This window comes from Kogia breviceps, chromosome 13, assembly GCF_026419965.1.
Source record: "Kogia breviceps isolate mKogBre1 chromosome 13, mKogBre1 haplotype 1, whole genome shotgun sequence".
Lineage (NCBI taxonomy): Eukaryota > Metazoa > Chordata > Mammalia > Artiodactyla > Physeteridae > Kogia > Kogia breviceps.
In genome coordinates, this window is record NC_081322.1 from 89,127,223 (window position 1) to 89,141,977 (window position 14,755).

General features: G+C 57.4%; 1 protein-coding gene across 7 annotated transcripts in view; it reads right to left on the reverse strand.

The window, feature by feature from the left end:
• RPS6KA2 (ribosomal protein S6 kinase A2) overlaps positions 1-14,755 on the reverse strand; it is a 348,075-nt gene that overhangs the window by 29,472 nt on the left and 303,848 nt on the right. For all 7 annotated transcript variants that reach the window (XM_067011135.1, XM_067011137.1, XM_067011138.1 and 4 more), the window contains 2 exons: positions 9,752-9,816; positions 2,059-2,161 (listed from right to left, as the gene is read on the reverse strand). In XM_067011135.1, coding sequence (XP_066867236.1) covers positions 2,059-2,161; positions 9,752-9,816 — 168 coding nt within the window. The remainder of the gene's footprint in view (positions 1-2,058; positions 2,162-9,751; positions 9,817-14,755) is intronic.

Here is a 14,755-nt window from a genome sequence, read left to right on the forward strand (position 1 = left end):
CAGGTGAACCACAGGAGGAGAAAGAAAGCGATCTGCTCAGGTGAGCCGCGGGCACACCCGGGATGGAATCCCCAATCCTGCCCCCGCTTTCCAAACTCTGAAGCTAAAAAGTAAGCGGATTCTGTGAAGTGGGTCAATTTTGTCAACAGGAGGGACTGACCCCAACACCCAAGAACTCTCTGAGGCCGTTGAGAACTGGAGAAACATTGGACCATCTCTACTAGAGAGGACAGACCTAGATCTCCTCCACCGCCTCGGCAGCCACGGTACGTCTCGCAGCAGTGATTACCCCAGACGGTGGCAGCAGGCGTTGCTCTAGCTCTGTCCCTGGGGACAGTCTTAGTTTTATCTGGGGGCTGCAAGAGGACCCGAAAGAAATGAGTGAGCGTCTACGTCCCGACTCCCTCACTGACAGCCCCCAGAATTTGCTTCTTTCTCAGTCCTGGAGCCCCTGCTGCGTGGGTCGGGAGCTGCCCTGGGACCACCAGCGACCCCATGGGTGCCCCCAACCCTCTGTGTTTGCACAGACCTCACACCCCTAATGTGCCCGCCCCCAGCGTGTGGGACACAGGCTCCCACCCACAGCTTAAACCAGAGGGAGGCCAGCAGATTCTCTGTTGCAACTTTACCTACTTGATATTTTGTATCTGACCATCTATTTGTTTTCACGATCCTTTTTTTTTTTTTTTTTTTGCGGTACGCGGGCCTCTCACTGTTGTGGCCTCTCCCGTTGCGGAGCACAGGCTCCGGACATGCAGGCGCAGCGGCCATGGCTCACGGGCTTAGTTGCTCCGCGGCATGTGGGATCTTCCCGGACCAGGGCACGAACCCGTGTCTCCTGCATCGGCAGGCGGATTCTCAACCACTGCGCCACCAGGGAAGCCCTCACGATCCTTTTTTAATCACAGAAAATTTTAGATGCAGTAACAGTGAGAAGAGCATTGGAACCCCCCCATGGGCATATCACACAGCCCCAAGAGCTACCAACCGGCTGAACTTTTCCCACTCGTATCTCCAGAAGGGGCATGCTCATGTGTGTTTTAGACAAAATCACCATACCTTCCCTGGGATGAACTGAACTGTGCCCCACAAAATTCACATGTTCAAGCCCAATGTGGCTGTATTTGGAGACGGAGTCTTGTGGAGGGTAGTTAAGGTTAAATGAGGCGGTGAGGGTGGGATTCTGATTCAGCAAGACTGATGTCTTTATAAGAAGAAGAAGGGACACCAGGGACTTCTCTCTCCTTCTCCTTGAGCACAAAGTAAGGCCGTGTGAAGACACAGAGAGAAGGAGGCCGTCTGCAAGCCCAGAAGAGAGCTCCCACGGGAAACCAAGATAAATGTCTCTAGTTGAAGCCATCCACAGTCTGTGGCATTTTGTTATGGCCGCCTGGGTAGACTAGGACAATTACCATATCTAAAAAAAAGGTTAATATGAATTTATTCATATCACAAAATGACAGATTTTAAAGGGAGCGGACCAGCTCTGCTTGAATTTGGTAGAGACCTTGGGAGTAATTCAAGACACACATCATAGAGGCTAAATACTATACAAGTCCATCTGCTATAGGCCCAGATACAGTAGCTGATGCAACTTTTCAAACACGTGTTTGCTTCTTTTGCACGAATAAGAGCAACAGCCCGCATGTTAACAGACTCCCTCCTTCCATAAAACCTCCCTAATTCAACGAGAGCTTTTCATTGTCTTGAGGTTCTCTTCCCGAGCTTGCCCGGGTGTGTCCCTCTGACAGGTGGTCACTGGATTGACAATTTAGGCCAAGAGGCAGGTGAGGTGGGCGGAGGATACAGAACACCTGGGAAATTTCCCAGCTGGGTGTTAACCTGGGGGCTAACTGGTAAGCGGTTCTGTCACGTAAGCCTTTACTACTGGCAGAGGAGCCAGAACATCAAACAGAACTGAGGACTATACCCCATGGAAGTGCCCTTGAACATGGCGCTCTCTGGCTCCTGGATGCCTGCCCCTGCCTGGCCAGGGTGGAGGACCCGCCGTGGGAAAGACACACAGGCCCCCCCCCCCCGCCCCCCGCCTGCACACACCTGTGGGCGTCCTCGCCGTGAACTCGGGGTCGAAGTGGAAGGTGTCCTCCGGCCTGCCCACCGCCGGCTTGAAGGGCGGCTTGATCTCCTTCCTGTACAGCTTCTGCGTGGACAGCAAGACAGGGCGCTGAGGGCCAGCAGGGGGAACGCGGGCGGGAAAAACCCATCTGTGCCACCTGCCAATCAGGTGCCAGCACGCGGCAGCCCCTCCCAGAGCTCTGACATCTTTAGTAACACACATAAAATACGCTATCTACTGTATACGACACAGAATATAGTTACGCAGTTTATAAAGAGACATAAAAGCCATAGCTCGCGGGAAAAGGGTTTGGGGACATCTAAGTATCCTTGATTTTAGGGCAACGGTTTTCAACCTCTTTTGGGCAGTAGAACCTTCTTCGTCAAGTAAAAGCTGACAGGACAGCTACGCCCTGCCCCACCCCCAGGTAACAGCAGGAAGAGCCCTGCTGGTCGGCGAGCGCTGCCCACCTCGGAGCCAGCACCTGGGACCCTGCTCTGCGGGGACAAAGACCCCATCCAGGTCCTTCCTCACCCACACCCCAATGTCTGTGCACCTCCCTGGGGTACCCACTCCGGCTGCCACAAAATTTGGGTGTCCAGACCCCTCCGCACAAGTCGAGGGGCTGCGTCGGGCTTCTGGGTTTATTTACACATTTTTGCGCACGTTGACGGCTGACGGGGCACCAGCCAGAGGGCTGGCTGCACGTGGCGCTGCCTCTGGTGGGAGGCAGAGGCCACACCCTCACGCACACTGTTCCAAGCCTCGCAGGCCCAGCGAGGACACCTTCTGCAGGAAGGAGTCCTGATCCAGGACTGACCAGGACTGTTTCCCGGCTGGAAACACCGGGCTCAGGCACTTTCCGGAGCTCCGGTCGGGGGGAGTCTGGAAATGGAGGCAGTGACTTGTGGAGATCCGCTCTCAATCTTTCAACAACACAGTAGAGCAGATTTTTGTCAGACGAGGAAATAGGCTAAGATTAGGTAAGACCCCCTCCAGGGTCAAGGGTGACGAAGGGGCAGACGGGAGGGGGGCCTGGGTCTCCAGACTCTTCCCATCCCAGGGGAGACCCCGCCCAGAGCACACCCTTCCAGAAGGCGCCATCAAACGGCTGCACTGCCCGGTGGCCTCTGGGCTCCCTCCCGGGGCTCAGAGCGGCCCCGGCTGCAGGGGCACTTGGGAGCCACCGGAGGAGGAAAAAACGAGTTAATTCAGCGGAGCATTACGCGGTCATTGCCTGCCCTGGGCGAAGAGATTTCATTAGCAATTGAATTACTCTGTAAGCCCGTTCCAGATAGAAAGAGGATGCCTCCCACACAGACACTCCCGCAGGCTAGGAATGCACTTCCCTGATGCCGGCACTTGCCAGGGGAAATCTGATAAGCAGGGGCGAGCTCGGCACCCTGATTAAAATGCTGCCCAGCCTCGCCTGCGGGGCTCCACTCTCCCCTCCCACCTGCGATATCTGAGCTGGGTTATTACATAAATACTCGTCCTGATCCAGTAAAAACCACATCCTCTCCCTCTCTGCCTTCAGGACTCCTGCTACTTCCCAGAGAAGGGGAGGGAGAGAGGGACCCCGCCGCAGCACGACTCCTACTTCTACGAGGAGGGCAATTTGTTTACAGGAGAGACTTCCATTATAAAAACACACGTGTGGCTGCCAGAGGTGGGGTGGGGCTTGGGAGAGTTTGGGGAGGGGGGTTGGAGCAGCCGAGATGGGCCCAATGAAACGAAGAGGCTCGAAAGGTGTGCAAATTTTCGGTTACAAAATAAATCAGTCCCGGGGCTGTTGTGCAGGACAGCCTGGGGCTACGGTGCGGAGGACCGCGCTGCGTAGCTGCAAGCTGCTCAGAGAGCGCATCCTGAAAGCTCTCATCACAGGAAGACAAACTCTTCTAACTGTGTGCCCGTAGATGTTTAACTAGACTTATTGTGGTGATCGCTTCACGATGCAAAGATCAAATCATTATGTTGTACACCTGAACCTAACATAATGGTTTTTTAGTTTTAATTTTTTTACTTTTTATTTTTCTTTTCCAAACAGTTTATTTGTTGTTTAGCTTACAAATGACCAAGTTTTTTTTTTTTTTTGGGGGGGGGGTTGTTTTTTACAGCCCATGCTGTCTCTCTTTTGAAAATTAAATTAATTAATTTATTTATACAGCAGGTTCTTCTTAGTTATCTATTTTATATCTATTAGTGTATAGATGTCAATCCCAATCTCCCAATTCATCACACCCCCTGCTTTCCCCCCTTGATGTCTGTATGTTTGTTCTCTACATCTGTGTCTCTATTTCCGCCTTGGCAAACCGAGAACCTAACATAATGTTATTCTGTCAATTGTATCTCAATACACACACACACACAGAACCGGCTGTCATTTCATGCAAATGAGAGACATCTTGCATCTGAAGGCTGAAGCTCACACATTTCAGTTCCTCTCCTCACCCCAACTTCCAGGCTGAGTTCTTCCACTTGGCCTCCGTTGACTGCAGCTCACTGGTCCTGGCTGGGAGGCTGACCCCTTGGGAGAAGACGCAGCCCCTGGCTTCCAAGTCCTCAGCCGTGAGGAGCAGAGTTCGTCGGAATCAGGCTGTCCCCTGGCCGTGAGCTGCTGTGGACTTGGTTTGGGCGGAGAGCGTTGCACCCTTTTAGTTGAAGTATCTGGTGACGACTTGGGAAGCAAGAGAGGGCGTGGTACCCGGGGTCCCCGGCCCAGGACGGCGCTCGGCTCACGCGCGCCCCACCCCGCCCCGTGCAGAATCCCAATTCCAGACACGCGTACAACCTCTGGCTTCACGTGGCAGCGCGTGCAAAGCACATGTCTGTGTTTCCTCGCATTTTCCAAACCGCCTCTGCAAGCCCCCGCGTCAGCTGTGGAGAGCCGACTGGCCCAAGGGACAGCGTGGAAGAAAGCTTCCCACGGCTTGCAGGAGGGGGGCAGGAAGCCCTCTCGAAGACCCCTCTTCGCCCCGACAGTGGTCCCTGCAGCGATAGAGCCTGTGAGCCCACCGGACCCCGGACCACCACCCCTGTCTCCGGCGGTTGCTGCGGTTTCATCCTGGTTTCAAGTGGGCAGCAAAGAGCTGTGCAGGCCACCTGGGGTGTTCGGTCACCCTGCCCTTTGGATACACCCTTGTGTCTGCTGCAGTCTTCAAGGCCTGTCAGTGTCTTCCTGTCACTGGATAGACATTTTGGCAAGTGCTAATATGCGTGATCCTTATACATGCTTTTTCTTCCTTTCCAGGCGTCCAAGCCTAGGAGTGGGCTTGAGGATTTAGGGAAAAGGTGACCTTGCTTCCCATTCTGTGATGTCCGCTGCTGTGCACAGGGTCAAATGGAGAACGAACAGGCAGGTGCATCTTGTGGACCCTGAACCTGACGAGATGCAGCACAGTCTGACCTAGATCCCCTTTCTGAGCCTCTGGAGCAATTCACCCCACACTGACGGAAAGAAAGTGGGATCTCATGACCAAATTCACCAGGCATCACTTTAAATCATGGCATCTGTCCCAGGATCTCAGGATGAGGACGTCAAGTTGCAAGTCGTGGCAATGCGGGAACGGATTTCACATCGCACACGTACAGGCTGGGGTGCTCCTTTCTGCAGGTGCAGCCGAGTTCTACTTACACCTGAAGACCTTCAGGTGACCAGGGAAGGACAGAGAGCAAAATAAAAATAGCAACTGGAAAATGAAGAGAAGGCTCTGCTTCTAGTTCAGGGTCACAGACCTAACATCTGTTTTCTGCCGGCACTTTTGGCTCCGGGCATTTCAAAATCAACACAGTCCAGTGAGGCAAAGGGCACCGTTAGAGATGATTCCCGAGATAGCAACGCAGAAATGATGCAGATCCAGACGCAGAGTGACGGCAAGGCAGGAGGGAGAACAGGAAGAATTTCAAGGACCGCAGCACATGCCGTGGGCGGATCTGGGGCGTCTGGTCCTCGAGGTGCAGAGCTCCGCTCCCACTGGTGACCTCACCGTGAACTGCCCCGACCCCAGTATCTGGATTTACAAAAACCCCGAGCCAAAGGGCGATTAGGTCTTTGAACAAAGACGCCTGTCGGCTCCTTGAAAGGGTGAGTTCTCCCGGCGTACTTGACACCAAAGCAGATTGACAGAAATCTTCCAGTGGGCTGTGCAAGGGACCCAGGCACGGTGAGAGGCCGAGCAGCGGCCGGCAGCTCCCGGGAGCCGAGCCGGAGGGGCCCCCCTCTGCTCCTGCCAGCCCCCACGGCCGGCGATCTGGGGGCTCTGCGCATGGTGCCAGGTGGCCCAGGGGCGGCGCGCACTCCTCTCACTGCCTCGGGTTCGGTTCCCCCCGGGGGATCCCTCCCATCTCACACACGCCCACCGCGGATGTGCTTGGAAGGGTGTCAGAAAGCAAAGAGAGCAGCACAAGCACACTCCCAGCATGAATAAAAGTGCCTGGAAGAATGGGTCGTCATAGTTACAGGGAGGCCTTGCCTGTGGAAGCATCTTTCCCACTGCGAGGGGAGCCCGGCTGCTCTGGAGGGCTCCTCGCCCGGCTCACGGGCCCCAGGGGATGAACTCTGACGAAGCTTATTTGGGGTCTGTGCTAATTTTTGTGTTCTCAGCACTGCTCCAGCCACAGGGGAAAAGTAAACGCAGCTTCTGTGCCCGACGCTCCCGTCACCGGCAGCAGAGGCTTTCAGTCTATAATTAACCTGATGCCTCCTGGGCAGGTGCTAATTGCTAGGCTCTGAGGACAAGGTGACGGCAGAGCAGGACAGTTGGGGCAGGGCCCCCCACGTGCAGCGTCCGCGGACTCACTGTGCCCCAGCAGGAAACCCGAAGACCCCAGAGAGAAGCGCGGGATGACAGGTATTTACTTAACAAATCCAAAAACTTCTGCTGGCCGTTTTGGGTCATAGAAGGAAGCAGAGGTGAGATCATACCCTTGTACGTCCCAAGCTGGATCCTGAGGCCGGCTCTGGGGTCGGGTCGAACAGCCAGGGAGACGCCCTGTCCCTGTCATTCTGAGCCAGTGCCTGCCAGTGGGAAGGCCCGCTGGCGCCAACAGTTTCCGCAAACGCGTCTCCCTCCCCCGTGGCTTCGTTATCTAAGCTGCCGAAAGCAGCGCGAGCACATCTGGACAGCTCCGTCCCGTGCGCGTCTTTCTAAAGCCGGGGCCGGTCGCTGGCCAGGACCCCGCGGCCCCTACGGGCCTGACCAGCTCGTGCCGGGGCTGGAGAGGACGGCCGCTCATCGTCCCGGGAGGGGCCCCAGGGCTGCAGTGAGGCTGCGGTCCCAGGAGGACGCCCTCCGCCTCCCCCGCTCCCCCGTCACTCCTCCTCAAACCTCTGCGGCGTCACCCCCGCCCAGACGGACAGCCCCACCGCGCGCCTCTTCCGTGGCTGGAGGACGGCACGCCTGCACCGCCGGGCTTGAAGCGGCTTGAGGACGGCTGTGTCCCGGACACCTGCTCAGCTTGACACGGACGAGCCCCAGGCAGTCATTAAATACATGGGTGTGCACAGCGGTGGTCCCTTGGAGCCCCTCGCCCCCTCTGGCTGCTTCACCCAGAGCGAGGGGTGCGAGGAGATCCTTCCATGCCCCGGGCCCTGCCTGGTCACCGGCGGGTAAACGTGGAAATGACAGTAGGTATGAGACTGTCTGAGTGCACCAGAAGCGCATCTCTCAAGAACCAAAGCAAAGCAAAATGAAACGAAACGCTCAGAGCAACGCAAGGAACGTCCCAACCCAACTCCAGCCCGACTGCTCTGACACGACGCAGAGGTGCCACCTTCTTGGTACAGCGAGCCAGGGACTCTGCACCGACCAGAGCCAGGCCCAGCCGTGCACCAGGGCTGCTCTGAACGGCCGGGCGCCTCAGCTCTTGCTCAGAGCTCACGCAGACCTGGGCTTTTTGGAACCCACGGGGGCCCAGCCTGCCATGTTCCAGGGCCACCGCGCTGTGAAAATGCCACGCACCTCACGAAGCTGTCCAGAGCCCCCCGTGGCAAAGCCCCTTCCTCGGCGCCGTCCTGGGGAGAGCGTCTCCCCGGCACCTGCGCACGGCCCCCCTTCCGGCCAGGCTCTCGTGTTGAGCGGCGTGGCCGCCTGGACCCCCTTCCTCCCCCTTCTGCGCTGGTCCCTTCCCGCTGCAGCCCCTGCCCCGGCGATGCTGTCCCCGTGCTCCCAGGCGCCTCGCGTCACCGAAGAGCCACCAGGTTTCTCTCCGCTCTTACCTCTGAAACCGAGTCTGACTGTGTGCACAGGTTCTATCACCGGCGTCTAAAACTAGGTCAGCTAACTGCCTCTACTGCAGTCGGAGTGCTTCCTGGGCTGCGGTGGAGAGCGCAGGAGAGGTTGTAGGGCAAGGCGGGAAGCTGGCGAGCAGCGGGCTTTACGTGTGGCTTGTGCGAAAATGTCCCCAGAGGTGAGACCTGGGGCGGGGCCTGCCCGCCCACCGGAGCCGAGAAGTGCCACCCCTTCCCGAGGCTCGCGGACAGCCCCGCTCTGCGGGGAGGGGGCGGGCAGACGCGGGCGCTGCCCTCTGCAGCATGGAGAGACCGCCACTTTGTAAGCGTTCTGGTCAACTCCTAGCTCAGGGAAGGAAAACCCCAAAGCCAAGAGCTGTGCTTACCCGACGGGAAAGGACCAAGGACCTGCTCCCAGAGGAGGCCTGGCGCCTCCAGACCCCGAGGTCGGCTGGCGCATCGGGAGCCGCCTGCCCTGCCCCTGCCCCGCAGAGCCAGCAGCCGGGGGGCGCGGGAAGTGAGAGTCGGGAACTTCTGAGCCGGCGTCCGGCTCCACGCCGCATCCGGTCAGGCGGCTGGGAGCACTGGACGCGGGTCCTCCCTGGGGAGGGGCCGCAGTGCGCATGCACCCGGCAGCGCGGAGCCGGCGCCGTCCCGACTCTGACCCGACCTGCTCGGGCCCCTGAGCTCCTCCCACCAGGCCTGCCTGCTGGATTTGTCTGGGCACCTGACCCGGCTCAGCAACAATCCTGGTCGGTGGGTTCAGCCGGAGGCCCCTGACCCTGGTGCTTCTTCTTAGTGCCTTGCCGGCCCCTGACACGCCCCCTCCTTCCTTGCTGTATTCGGAGCCGAGCCCCATCTCTCTCCCGACGGCTGGACCCCCTACCCCCCTGCAGTGGTCCCCATGCCATCTCGACAGCCCCCCGAGCAAAGTCTTCTTTATGTCTTTAACAAATGTCCCAAACGGCTTGGTCTTTTCTGGTCTGGATAATGTTTTCCTGCAGCAACTTCTACAGGACCGCTGAGTGCGGGCGTGATCCTGTTTAGAGGCAGGAAGCAGGACCGAATCTGGGCGCCCAGGAGCCCCAGACTGAAAGCTCTGTGCAGCCCGGGAGCGGCCGAGGGGCTCCTTCGGCCTTCTGCTGGGCCCGGGGTGGCCTCTGCTCTGCCCTCAGGGAGGTGGCCTGGCTACAGGGCCACTGAGGCCTGCCGGTCTCTTGACAGGGAAAGTGTGGAAGGGGTTCCAGGCCCGGAACCGCAGGGAAGGGGTGGCGGTCCCTGGTCTGCGCCGGGGAAATGCCTGCACGTTCAGAACCCCCCGAGAGAGCGCGCTCCTCCAGGGAGCAGGTCTATACTGACCTCGGGTTTGTACCCAGCAGCTGCCGACTCCCCTGCCCCACCTCCCTGTAGTTTCTGTGCAGTCGGGACCCTGGCCTGCAACTTACGTTCCAGTCGATGGTGACAAAGAAAGGGTGGCGCTTGATCTCCTCCACGCCGTCCAGGCCAGCACCTGCGGTGACCACAGAGCAGAGATGAGCGTCAGGGCAAGCCCGTGACTGCAGTTCTGCCGAGTTTCTGACGCAGCAGGGAGGGGGCTGGGGTCCTGACGCCCTCCAGGGGGAAGGAGCCCCCAGCTGCGACCCCTCCTGCCGGCTGCCCCCTCATAGCCCGCAGAGGCCGCCACTCAGCCCTGCAGAGCTGTGACCAGGTGAGGTGGTAGAGAGGGGCCTGGGCAGGCTAGAGCCTCCCGCTGCAGGTGTGGGGATGCCCGGGCATCCGGGCGAGGAAGTGGAGGCCCATCCCAGTCTCCAGTAGAGGCAGCCAGGCCTTCCAGAAGGGTGAGAAAAGGCAGGCGAGGGCAGGGTGGAGGCCACAGCGCAGAGAGCCTCATAAGGCTGCTCTGGGGCTTACGGGGAAGGGAAAGGAAGCCAGGACCTGCAAAGGCCGTTTCTAGCAGGATGGGAACCTGGAGAGAGACCGGAGGAGGCCTTTGCCCATCCACCCGGGCCTGCGCGAGACACAGGTGTCTTGTCACCTGGACACTGTGTACAAGCAGTGCTGCTCGGCTGGCGACTCTGCCTAATCGCTCCCTGCCTCGCTCCTTACGTGAAATCCTGAGCCCGAAGGGAGGGACGGGTGAGGGCGTGCAGAGGACTTCGGATACCTAATGGCAGACACACGGCGTCATGCACTCGCTGAAGCCCGCAGCTACCCCTCCCACAGTGAACCCTGATGTGCACCGCGGGTTTCAGGCAGTAATGATGTGCAGATACTGCTTCACCACTTCTCACAAGTGCGTCAAATCAGCAAGAGCTGCCACCGGGGGACACCGCGTGCAGGGGGTGACGGGGCATGCGAGGGCTCGCCGTACCTTCTCTTCCAGTTTTTCTGCAAACTTAAAATGGCTCTAAAAATAAGTCTATTAATTAAAAAAAAAAAAAAAAACCCAAACCAAAAATCAAACAGCCAAGCCCTAAGGCCCCATGAGGTCTGCGTTTTCTCCAGGATGGGAAGGTGAGTCAGGGAGGGGCCGGGAAGGAGCAGCAGGTGGCCTCGGGCCAGGCGACTCCTGCTCCGGCTTTGTCTGGGGAAACGGGTCCTGCGTCTCGATCGACCGGGTCGTGCGTGAGGCCCACGCAGCCTTCCCGGTTCTGCACTGCGAGCGCCGGGGGGGCCCCAGCCCTGCCCCGTTCAGAGGCTCGTCCCGCGTCTGCCTTACTAGGCTGAGCCGCCCCCCTCAACCCGGGAGGGAGGCAGGCGGCTGGGAGGCCGGGAGCAGGAAGATGTGGAGGACACTGCGAGGCCACCCCGAGCCGCTGTGGTCACTGCGGAGCCCCCTGCCCGGCCTCGCCGTCCAGCCTGAGAAGCGGGAGGACCCTCCCCCAGGACGCCGGGGGTCCCGGGAGACACAGCCCGCTGTGGGCTCATCGCCTCCTGTTGTCATCTCCAGCCCCGTTTCCTGGTTGAAGCTGTGACGTGGGCGGAAAAGGAGGCGCGAAGCGGCCCGTGGCATCGGGGTCGCCTCTAGGTGGACGAGGGCCCAGCTGGCTCCCACTCCTTGGGGAAGCCTGGCAGGCCAGCACCCTGGGAAAGAGCTCCTGCCCTTGTCACCACGCTGGACTCCAGGGATCTGGTGATTAGCACTTTGGTATGCAAATGGACGAACAAGGAACAGAGGAAGCTGTCAGACCTGGAATTTCCCCCTCTAGGAACATGGGGAAGTGCCATGGGGCAGACACATCACAGGCGTTCTCCCGCTAAGTGCCACCAACACCCAGTGCCCTGGACACCATCCCTACTCTCTAGATGAGGAACCAGCCTGAAGGAGGCTGGGTAACGTGCCCAGGACCAAACCAGAGTTTAGGGGCAGAGCCGGGAAGACAGATTCCGCTCCAGCCCCAGAACTCCACCCGACGTGTGTATCCGATTTGGCCTTTCTCCTGAGACATTAGGATATAATAAGGAATATATATCTCGGTCTTTGTCTCCGGCTCCTGGCCAGAGCTCCTAAGAAGCTTGTAATTTCCTGAGTGATAAGAATGATGGAAGCATCTCCCGTTTTGATATCTCGCTTTGGTCACTGGCTCCTGGAATGGCTCCAGGCGTAAAATAGGCATCTCTCTCTTCTTTTTTCGGTACGCGGGCCTCTCACTGCTGTGGCCTCTCCCGCTGCGGAGCACAGGCTACGGACGCGCAGGCTCAGCGGCCACGGCTCACGGGCCCAGCCGCTCCGCGGCACGTGGGATCTTCCCGGACCGGGGCACGAACCCGCGTCCCCTGCATCGGCAGGCGGACTCGCAACCGCTGCGCCCCCAGGGAAGCCCTCTATCTCTGCTTTTTTATGCATTTATTTGTCAAACACACTAGAGTGTTTCCTACGTGTCAGGCACTGGTCCAGTGGTTTACGTCTTCCTGACAACCCTCTGAAGAGGTTCTGCCATCACCCCCGGTTCACAGGGCGGGAAACCAGGCACAGAGAGGGGCAGCCAGCGGCTTAAGGTCGCCCAGCAAGTAGCTGCTGGGTGGGGTGGATGCCGGCCCCTCTGCTCAGTGCTGCCGCTCTGGGCTCCTCGCCAGCTCCCTCCCCGGCTCACGTCTGCGCTCCCTCCACGTTCCAGCGGGCCCCCCGGCTCCCGTCCCTTGAGGTCTGTCTCCCCCCCCCTTTCTCACGGAAGCCCAGGGGCGTTTGTGGGCCCCATTTTTTACCACCCTAGAGGCCCCATGAGAACGAGGGCCACAGTTTTGCTCCACTGTTTCCCTAGCGCCAGAGCCTGGAGAGTATCAGGGAACCGGTGAAGGTGTGTGTGTTTCTGGGTCACATATACGTCGTCCCTCTCCTTCCTAATTAAAGGGCCCTTAGTATCTGCCGAGAGGAAGGCAGGCCAGGCCCCAAGCCCCCGACGGGTCCACACCCTTGCCATCTGTCCAGCTCTCCGTGGCTCCTGCGCCACACAGAAGTCTCTGAATGTCCCGCGTTTCTCTCAAAACCAAATTTTTAAAAACTAGGCTTTTAATCATAAAGCGAGCGTGTGTTATTGATTAAAGAATCAAACTACTGACGTGTCTGGGGTGAAAGGAAAAGCTCGCCTCCCCACCCGGCCCTCCACACTCGCTGCTGACAGCTTACTTGTGTGTGTTTCCGGAAATTTTCTTTGCTCACCTCCCTCCCTCTCTTCTAAAAAGGTAAACAGGATCATTCTGGACATTTGCTATCTTTCCTTAACTCCTCGTTTCTGGCTGAGACGCATCCCCGAGCCAGTGGTGCAGACCTGCCTCACCTCCCGGGCAGACGGACCCCGCTTCCCTGAACCGTCCATCGGTGGCGGGAACGCGGGCGCCTTTCTTCCCCTCCTTCCTGCACTCACAACATCCCGTGTGTCTCTGGGTACTTGTGCGGCTCTACGTCCCAGGAGACATCCCGGAAGTGGAATTGCTTGGATGAAGAGTGCGCGCTTTACTTTGACAGACATTTTCAACGGATGTCTGGAAAGATCGGGGCAGAAGCGCCCCCTGCCGAGGGCTCCTCCGTCCTCACACCTCACCACAATGGATGGTTCCAGACATGGGCCGCCAGGCCGGATCGAGAGGCTAAAATGGTCCAGAACGCTCCCACGGTTAGGAAGAGGGCACAGCCACTGTGGAAAATAGTCAGGTGGCTCCTCAATAAATTAAGAATAGAATTATCAGGATCCAGGAATTCCCACTTCTGGAACTCAGGGTCTTGAAGAGCTATTTGCACACCCATGTTCGTAGCAGCGCTATTCACAACAGCCAAAAGGTGGGTCAACCCGAATGTCCACGGGTGGAGGAGGGATGAGCACAGTGTGATACACCCGTTCCACGGAATATTATTCAACTTAAAAATTAGGGAAATTCTGACATATGCTACAATACAGATAAATCTTGTGGACATTACGCTAAGTGAAATAAGCCAGACACAAAAACACGAGTTCCGTAGGCTTCCACCACCGACATGAGGCCCCAAGGGGAGTCAAAGCACAGAGACAGAAAGCCCCTGGGTGCCAGGGGCTGGGGAGGTGCGAATGGGGGTTTCTTGTTTCCTGGGGACAGAGCTTCAGTTTCGCAGGATGAAAAGAGCTCTGTGAGTGTGGAGTTCACGGCTGCCCAACACTGCAAATGTACTTGACTACTGAACTGTGCCCTTAAAAAATGGTTGAGACGGTAAACGGTTTGCTATGCGCATTTTACCACAATTGGAAAAGGCAGGAGGGGAACAAGATGTCACAAAGAACTGTACAGGCTGGTTAAAAAGTACAGTAGTTACGGAAAGCAAGAAAAAAATTGCTCTGGCTATAGCTGCTTTATGACATAGGGAGGTCTTTAGGTAAAAACTGAAACCCTCGCCTCATGTTTGGGTCTGATAAATGCACCATTTTATTCCTCAAGACTGTGATCTTATGTATTATCTTTCTTGTGTTTTTCTAAATCTTGATACTTTTTGTCCAATTTTTCCGCAGAAAGAAAATTCCATATAAAATGAAAACAAGTTGAGATTTTCACACAATTCATAAAATCCAATTACAGTGAAATTTCAGGGAGTTCTCTACAGGCAAAGGGAGAAGAATTATATCCTCAGCTCAAATTAAAGTAAAAAAGAATCAAGTTGTGAGCTAAAGATAGTTCGAGGGAGGGTGAGGGTCGAGACTTGGAGAGAAAAGGAGGGGGGAGGGCGTGAGACCCCCATATCCTCTTTCACACGAAATACCGAGCCATTCTCCATCACTCCCATCACAGAACAGTCAAACTGGGGGGGACTGTTTTTAATTAGTTACCTCCCGAAGGTGGATGGTCAGCCTGAGACCATCAGTACGGAGCCCCAGTATTCCCCCAGTTGCCTAAAAAGCAGGCATTTCTGAAACACCAGAGGGTCGTGGTGCCCCAGACCTGCACAGTCCATCAACCACAGGGACCAGAAGATGAGCTATGAT